A 9,313-nucleotide genomic window follows, 5' to 3' on the forward strand; every position below is an offset into this window, starting at 1 on the left:
AGCAAAATGGTAGAGCTGTAAACTGCAAAGTATTTGACATTCCTCCATGTTGATAATAGGATGAATTCTGAGATAGCAAACTAGCAATCAAGCCACAGTTTTAGATCATCTGCCTCCAAAGTACATAAACATCAGATAAAACAAAAACCTAGCCCTGGCACGAACCACTACTAGTCACGGTGCCGTTCTCGACCATACCCACGGCCTCTTTCATAGTCATAATCTCTGTCAGAAATTCTCCCTCTATCCTTTTCACGCTCCCTCTCCCTTTCCCTGCTTCTGCTCCTGCGTCTCTCTCTTTCAGAGCCTTCTCTTTCCCGGTTTCTATTGCTCTCTCGCTCTCTGTGACGGTCTTTGGTTCTATCTGCACCATGTCGCTCTGCCAGACATTGCAGATATAGTTTAGAAGAGAATAAAATGTACAAAGATCAGAAACAATAGATATTTCTGCAAATTATCCCATACTAGTTTAATACCCTAGATGTAGAAGAATATTAACGACAGAAAGGAATCAAAGAAAAATTTTAAATTATGAATTATTAGGCGCAACAAGGTCTTACAAGGAGCTTGCTGCCATGGTTGGATAAGTTGGGGCACAAATATGAAGTAACAACAAACAAGTTACTGCAATAGGCTGCAAGGATATAAAAGTAGTTGCTTAATAAATCTGAGCCTTGGAATCAGATCATTACATGAACCATAAAAGAGACCTCCTTGGATTATTTCAGGTATATAAAAGTAACTGTTTTCTGCAAGATCATTGACTGAGGAATGCAAATCCACCACTGATTCAAGCACAGTCCCTTCTCGTACAGGGTCACGAATCCTCATGTTTTTTGTCGTAACTATTGACAACTGCTTACTATAAAATACACACTACCCACATCAGATATGAGTTAACTTGAATCTATCTGAATTATGTGGAAAAGTTACCCCATCTACATCCTTCTAGAATAACCCTACATAGGTCTAGATTTCAAGCTGAAAATGAAGCATATTGAAATCTATCGAGAAAAATGTTTGTGATCTTCAATGCTCTGCACAAACGAAGCTAGACTTATTTGGCAGTTTACCATCTTCCTTGTTAGGCAAACATGCGTAGACACTTACTCTCACAGATATGACATGAATTACACAAACTATACAGCCACAAAAGGTATTTTGCTCAGAAGCTGCTTGTGTTTGTAGCATAACTCTTCATTAAATAATTTGCACAAAGCAACAACAGAGCAGTGGAATTCCAACTTATTAAATCTGTTTATTTATTGAAAAAATCTTGGAAGAAGAAAGTCAGAACAATGAAATGGAAGATGGACTTTTGATAGAACATTATCTGGCATTTTTTGCAAGCAAAAATTTAAAGTACCTATTTCCTCAACCTCCCAACCAGCACGACCAGCTCCAGACGCCAGTTGTCCAGCTTCAACTTGCTGGGTTTTAGCACGAAATTTCTTCTTAAGGTTGCCAAATTCATCATACATTTCTCCATCATCCTGCAAGCCAAGAATGTATTATTTTGGAATAAAATGGTTGAAGGATCATCCATGTATGTTAGCAACGGTTGCAGGAACAGCTACCTCCTCAGCTTCTCTTCGCCGTCGCTTCGTTTCCTCTATTTCTTCTTCATCAAGTTCTTTGTAACCTCCAGCACGCCCTCCTCTACCAAATATGAAATAAAAGCAAAGAATGATTACATAAACAACACATCCGCATCGGTTAAATTGGCCATACACAAGACTAAAAGCAAAGCAAAACCATGTACATGCTTGTGTCAGCATTTAACTACCAGAGAAACAAACAATGGTTGCTTGCTGATGATTGCCTACCTAATTGCATGAAGCAACAAGCAAAACATGTGATAACTAAGTAACAAAGCAAAGAGGACAGAGACAAACCAAGTTGTTTAGCAATTTAGACGCTCATGCATTTTATCCCTCCATTGAACTTTATGCAAGGAATTCAAATCCTAAGATGCATTAAAAAAAAATTCCAAATATCCATATCAAGAATAAAATATTTTAGCAGCATAGTCACCGATACATAATACATTACCTCACACCACCCTCATTATGTCCTGGCTTGTTCGTGTTACATATATTGCATTTTGTGCGTTTGGCCCAGTTAATGTTTCCACACCTGATAGATTCATCAAATAGCGAATAAGAAACGTCAGCCTTGTCAAGTGAAACATAAGAAATAACTTGGAAAAAGAAAAATAAGTAAAATTCCTAGCCTAGTTAGTTTACAGTACAAAAAAGGTTTGATGAGAAAATGAAACAATTTATAACATTTTGGCTTCAAGAAAGTTACAAAAATTCTTCTAGCACTCCCAATGAGTACAAATCAATCAGTCAGATATTATCAAAAACATGTTAGATATGATCTATGTAGACAGCTGAAAATAAACCCAAAAGTATAAAGCTCAAATCCAAGCAAGAAGTGTACTTACATTGGACAAGGCCAATCATTGGGACCAAAGAGTCCCGTGGGACCACCAACAGGACGGGCACGCCCCCCAGCATCAACACCACCACCTCGTCCCCTCCCTCGGCCAGCACCACCACCTGTTCCACCAGCACCAGAAGGACGAGCTGTTCCACACCGGTTGCAAACACCACGGAAGGCAAAGTTCACATTGGAACAACTGCTAGCAGTAAAACCATGAAAGCAAGTTATAACAGCACCTCTACTCAAGACACAATAAGATCCTATTGATGTGAGAATGAGTTGCTCACCAATATCATACCACCGACCTTGTATTTGGACACATCCAGTCTCCGTCTTGCTGCCATGACTTCCCCAAAGCATCACCACGACCTCTACCTCTACCTGCACTTCCATTCATATCTTCATTCTCCCCAGCTTCCATGCTTGCATTTGCTCCAAGTTCAGGTTGTTGAGCATAGGAATTATCAATTGGCTCCTTGGATTTCGACTCGGCAATGTGTACCTCAATAAGAGATCCATGAAAGTCCTTGTTGTTAAACCACTCAACAGCAGCCATAGCTGCATGTGGGTCCTCATATGTAATTGTTGCATCGCCTTTAGGCTCATTGGTAGCTTTGTCCCGGTACAACCAAATTTTTGGCCTACCAGTCCTTTTATCCTTCTGTTGAATTTCCAATGTTTTTATTAGGAACAGAAAAAGGTAATAACAACTTTGTAAAACAACAACAACAAGCTGATTAAGAAGTTATGGAGATGGCTCAAAGGGATACCTGGTTAAACCCCATACCTTTAGCAACCCTATAGTGCCAAAAAACTCAGCCAGCATAGCCTCATCAGTTCCAGGTGGCAATTTGCATACATAGACTGAGCCATTAGAAGATGCTCTTCCTGAGTAATTTGCCATCAAAGCCAATGAAACCTAATGAAAGAAGGCAAATATAATAATGAGAAGATCATTAGTACTTAACAAACCAATGATTTCCAACAAGATAATTTAAGGTAAAGAGTTATCCTACTCAAATCATAGAACAATCAGGTGAGCTAAAGACAACCATACATACCCATAGATTTGCAGCTAATTCCAATTTCCAACACTGACAAATAATAAGTACCCACTAAATGAAAGAAATAGTTTAGCTAACAATCCTATTGAAATATAGAAAGTTACAGCCTTTGTGTGTTAACACCAAGTTCAAGTTTAACAAACAGATAATAAGCCATGCAATAGAATGTCAGACACCATTTCTTTGCAAGAGCCAAACATAATGAGCAACTTCTCTGGATAGAAACAATATCACAAGAAAAAATCTCACTGGGAGATAAAATTGGTATCACTGTCCTGAAGAATGAACAATTAAGTAAATCATTTTAGTAAACACTAGAACATAAAAGCTTAACATTCTTTCTTTATGTAGTTTTATAAGACAGATTGTGCTCCAATGTACTACAACATTAGTTCCCCATCTTTAGCAACAATGGCAGATCTCCCACGCTGAATAGATCCTAGTTTATCTGAAAAAGAAAAGTAAAGAGCCAACAAAGTTGAACTGCAAGGCCCAAAAACTAGTGAAAGACTAGATGAAATACATGTCACTGAATAAGGGAAAACCTAAACTGGGATGGTGATATGAGCCAGATCCTAGCAAATGGGGAGAACAAATCACCTAGAGGAACCAGTCTAGAGGAAGAATGAAACAACAGAGGAAGCGCACATTTGAGAAAAGGTAGAAGGGGACCCCTTGTAAGGTGTTGCTTGGAAATACAAATATCTTCTTCTACCTCTTCTCTATTCCTTGTTATGGATGTCCACCCCTCTATATCGCTCAGTACTTGCTGCTTCAATCATTCCAAAGCCGCAGCTGCCTCCAAGAGCCATGATCCCCTATCCACAGGCATACACCCTTATGCTGTCCTCATTACTCGCCAGGTTGCACAACACTGACCCCCCTCTTTGCACAATTCGTTACTAACTTAAAGCAGTAGCATTCTCCTCTCTGCCAAGACATTCAGGCAGAACTGTCACCGGTTAGTCTCACCACCGACCGCTCAATCCCCAATCGCGAACAGAAAGGGGGAGCAATTCCTTCCCTTTCCTTGGTTCAGCCGCACCATAAAGGAAGTTGGCTTCCAACGGGAAAAGGGAGTTACTGTGTCCAATCCCATCCAGATCCAAAGCTACGTCTGTGGAATCCATCCTCCACGCGACTGTAACAGATGGCATGGACAACGGAAAGATATTTGAAATGAAGATTGATCATTCCAACCATATTCATGTAGGAATGCCATTCTTAACACCGAAATTTGGTTTCTTTTGATGGATTAAGCGAAATAATTTACATGCAGCGAAAACATCTAGGAAACAATATACGGTATAACTGAAGCAAGTAACCCCACACTGCAATAGTTGCAACCGCAAGAAACAAAATAACCAATCATCAGTAGATCACCAACGACTATCGATCCTTCCAGGAAGGAAAATTCCAGGAATCATCGAATCGAAACCTATTGCGCGAAGGGAGCATCGCAGATAATAAGAAGGAAAGGTACCTCGACAAATCTCACGCAAAAAGGACGACCAGACGTGGAAGGAGGCCTCGGCGACGGGATCCAGATCGAGTGATCGAAGTCACCGGAGGCGGCGTCGCTCGTAGGAGATTAGGGCTTCGAGACGAGTATGATGGTGAGGTACGTCCAAAGAAGTGATAAGCAACCGGCCCGACCGAGGACATTATTATATAGAAGGCCTAGTTGAACCGTGCACCGGTTCAGCTTAATGGGCCGGTGTTACCTTTTTGAGTCCGATGCCCTGCAGAGTCTTACTGGTTCTCCTCCGTTACCGTCTCCCTCGACGATGTCCATCGCCTCCTCTCCCGCTCCTCGCCTCTGCGTTCCCCCGCCCTAACTTCCGATGTTGTTCCCCTTCTCTCTTCTACGTCGCCAGATGCAGCTTCGGTGGATGAATCACCGGCCCTGCCGATGCTCTCAGGTAGTTTTCCATTCCCCTTGCCCCACCGGCGTTACGAATCTTGATTTCGGTTATCCTTTTGAATGTTTCTTCTAGATTCTTTCTTATTTCACTGACTAGCACTATAAATGTGTTTCCATTTGTTTGTAGCTCGTCTTGTTTGTTTAATGCTTTGCATTGCAGAAAACTACTAAAGAAAATTTGTGAATTCCACGCTGCGGTTTTGATCTTGCATTAAAGATTTGTCTTTCGAATTTTATACTGAGTATTCGTAGTGTGATGGTTACTGTCATTGAGACATTGTAGTTGATCAGGGGAGCTGGTGTTCATTGTTTTATAAGGCTTAAAAAGAAGTCATTCTCTCGAAGTGGGTGATACCTAGATTCTTAGAGCCTTACGCAGCATTTTATTGTGGCATTCTCTCGAGCTTACAAGAACACCAAGCCCCTGTAATAAAGAGCAAATAGTATACAAAAATTAGACAAACTACAGAGGGAGTACCCAAAATTTTAAAATACTAAGATGCTCTGACCCTTCCAAGACTTTCCTCTCAAAATTGATGAAGAGAGAAGTCTTAATCTCACCTCAAGAGCGACAATGACCTCGAGATGTCAAAAGTTGCTCTTCACCGAGTCAACAATGGACGTGGCATTGGGTGAATCATCATCCTTTGCTGGCCCTATGGCCAACAGTTTCAGGGAATGAATTGGAGGTCGATTTGCAAGTCTTGTGAGGTTGATTCTGTGATGCATGCTTATAGAAGAAGTGGAAATTATCTCCTTACCACCTTTGCACACTTGTAACCAAGTCTAGAAGAGGCACCATTAGCGTGAAGAAGTGTGGTGCACCAATGGTTCATTTATATGACATGCAGAAAAATTTTTCTTTGGTATTTTGCCAAGTGAGGGTTCTTTGGCAATTAATTAGGATAAGAATCAACATATATTGGATGATGTAATTAGAAGCTTTTGGCATTATAGTAAGCATCCTTTTAAACATCTTTTGCAATTTCTATTTATTTACAGTAGGGTATGTATACTTTCTATATGGATTGAAGAGGAAGAAGTGACACAACAATTTGCAAATTACTAGTATCTTGAGATAATAGACTTCACTCCCCACAACAAGCTCTCTATCTTCCTTCCTCTCTTTCTCTTTCGCCACGTCTAGTAATAGGCCAACATACGAGACATCAAAGGTGATAGCAAGGATTTATGCTTGTGCTAGCTGAATGGTCCTCCACCTCTACTGTTATTGTTCAACAATAGCATTCAATTCATTGATATGAGATCATTTCCTTAAGGCAATTGTCTCACGCAATTGTCTCACCACCTTCTAGGCCAAAAGACCTAATAATCTAAGTGCCAAGTATTTGAGAATAGTCATTGGTAACTAATCTAGCTTTCAATTGACGTGTAAACATATGGAGAAACATTGGACCCAGTTAGAGCCAACTCTGTGAGGTAAAGGAACTAGATCCTAGTGTCATTATAATGGAAGCTAAACTCTTCTCAAATTGTGAATTCACATCTCATCAAACATAGCAGCCTCCACCGTGGGTATGAAAGTATTTTCGGCAATTGGCAATTTAGGAATCAATCCACAATAAGATTATACAAAAGATATGGAGATAAAGCGCCATAGGTATGAAAAGTGGAAAAAGAAATTGGAAAATGAAGGTTAAAAATCTTGCATGGAATACTAGTCCTAAAAAGCACTAAATATATCTATTCTATTTCAATCCATGTAACTTTGAACTCAATAGTTTCTTTTTGCTATGTAGGCCTTTAGTTTCCTTTTCTTAACCATGCTGCTTGTCATGGTAGCTCCTTATCAGCAATGAAAAGGTAAAATGATAAAATTCACCTTCTGAAAGAAACACATGTTGACTATTTCAGTATTACGGTGATGGCAGTCTAAAAGCCTAAATTCCAATCATTGTTCTTAAACTTGAAAGAAACACAAGTTGACTATTTCTTCATCACCATTATCGCCTGCATGTTCTTGCTTGATCTTGATCCTCTTCTGATAAGAAACCATTTAGAACTCTGAACCGTAATAATCTGTGAGTATGAATCCATCAAGTTAATTTCTTTTCTCCTTGTCTCGTCCAATCTTTCCATAGGTATCACCATTCAATATAAACTTAGAAATTGGTTATGGATAATACTTTTCGCTTTCACATTCTATCATGCACATCCTTTTGTTAATATGCTTATTTTACACTGAATCTTGAATCCCATGATAGTCAATTACGCTTAATGGTGATCCTATGGCTCGGACAATGATTATTTGTTTTGAAACAATTCATTAAATAATCTTCTTTCTCCGTGAGAAATAAGGGTTGATTGATGATATCTTCTTTGTGCCCTTTATAGTTCAAAACTTCTATGACAGTGATGACCTAACTAGTCTTGTGAAAATGATTGAACAACGAGTTATAGAGACGGATCTTAATCTTTATCTCATTTAATAAGGTCGCTTGGAGTTTGTAGACATTGCTTAAGATAAACTGTGACTTGATCAGTGTCTCTGACTATTTCAACGTGTGGTAAGTTAATTTAAAATTCTGGTCAATGACAATTAGGTGGACCATATCTGAAGAGATCATAAACATTCATTACTTTGATCTGCAGTCTCCTATGCCATCTGGATTTGTTTTTGGATTTTCCCTAATAAATCTTGTGGACCTGCCTAGATTTTGTCCTTTCTGGCTCTTAAATGTACTAAACTGCAGATTGCTATATCACCTACTGCTTGCACTGTTTGGGGCCATTCTATGGGACCGAACCTTTCCCCATTCTATGTCTGTGTTCAACGTCTGTGTATTTGACTAAACCTTTCCCCATTCTATGGGACCGATTTTAAAAGGGCCATTGAGTTAGCAGATCTGAAATGAGAATTATTTTGGTCAATGTTTGCATTTAATTTTTATGCAAGTGTCCATTTAATCTATATTGTAGATAAACATAGTGTGCGGAGTCACACACAAAAGACCATGTTATCAGTTCCTTATAGATTATAAACAGTGTTCACAACCAAGATGGATTGGACAAACCATTGGACTGGTTGTAGTGTAATTTGGTCTTAGTCTGTCTTGACTATAGAATTACACTAGTACACTCAGTGTGTATTGAGCAGGACCATCTGAGGATTGTTCGATTTATACTGACTATATAATCGAACTAAACCTCTGTTACTATGGATGTACATGCTCTTAATCCCAATATAATAACAAATACATGTACTTAGTATGTACTTCTTTGATTCATCAAAGGGTGAGATTTAGAGCGATAGATCAAAAGGCCCGATGAGTTGGGAAGTAGTATTATGTACATGGTGTGTTGTTGATTATAGAAGGAATCTGTGTCCTAAATATAGGTTGATGATGTCCCCTTGAGGAGCTCATAAGGATTATCATGTAAACCCTGCAGGTGGACTTTGTCCGCATGATAATAAGGTTGAGTGGTACTACTCTTGCATTAGAAGTTAATTAAATTCGAGTTGTCAGTAACTCATTTAATTGATGGACATACGATATCTTAAACACAGGGAGATTAATGTACTTATAGTAAGAAGGAGCTCATATTATAATATGGGATTGGTGCGGTAGTGCAATAATAACTCTCTAGTGGAATGAGTTATTATTGATGGACTTAAGCTGTGTGTTCAAGAGAGCATGGGAAGCTTAAGCCCATCGGGAGACCAAAACCAATTCCTTCTCTATGTCCCTACTATAGCCTCTGGAAATCGTCGAATCCACCTTGGAAGAATTCATGGAGACCTTCGGAAGAATTCTTGAAGACCTCTTGGAGACCTTCGGAAGAATTCTTGAAGACCTCAAAAGACCTTCGGAAGACCTCCGAAAGAATTCTGAAAGAATTCTGTGAGAAATTTCGG

At 39.3% G+C, this 9,313-nt stretch overlaps 1 protein-coding gene across 2 annotated transcripts; it reads right to left on the reverse strand.

Annotated features, from left to right (window-relative positions):
- Positions 1-18: 18 nt before the first annotated feature.
- LOC141846424 (transcription initiation factor TFIID subunit 15) lies at positions 19-5,134 on the reverse strand. Of its 2 annotated transcripts, XM_074734467.1 has the most exons (8): positions 4,996-5,134; positions 3,236-3,367; positions 2,754-3,109; positions 2,450-2,644; positions 2,053-2,136; positions 1,578-1,659; positions 1,367-1,493; positions 19-379 (listed from the first exon to the last, which is right to left on the reverse strand). In XM_074734467.1, exons 2-8 carry the CDS (start codon positions 3,350-3,352, stop codon positions 171-173), a joined length of 1,170 nt encoding a protein of 389 aa, XP_074590568.1. In that variant the 5' UTR covers positions 3,353-3,367; positions 4,996-5,134; the 3' UTR covers positions 19-170. The 2 variants fall into 2 exon arrangements, with proteins under 2 accessions (XP_074590568.1, XP_074590569.1); XM_074734468.1 differs by lacking the exon at positions 4,996-5,134 and having other exon boundaries at positions 3,219-3,334.
- Positions 5,135-9,313: the final 4,179 nt, after the last annotated feature.

Source organism: Curcuma longa, chromosome 15 (assembly GCF_044706935.1).
Source record: "Curcuma longa cultivar G26 ecotype Majalengka, Jawa Barat chromosome 15, ITB_CL_G26_1.1, whole genome shotgun sequence".
Classification (NCBI taxonomy): Eukaryota; Viridiplantae; Streptophyta; class Magnoliopsida; order Zingiberales; family Zingiberaceae; genus Curcuma; species Curcuma longa.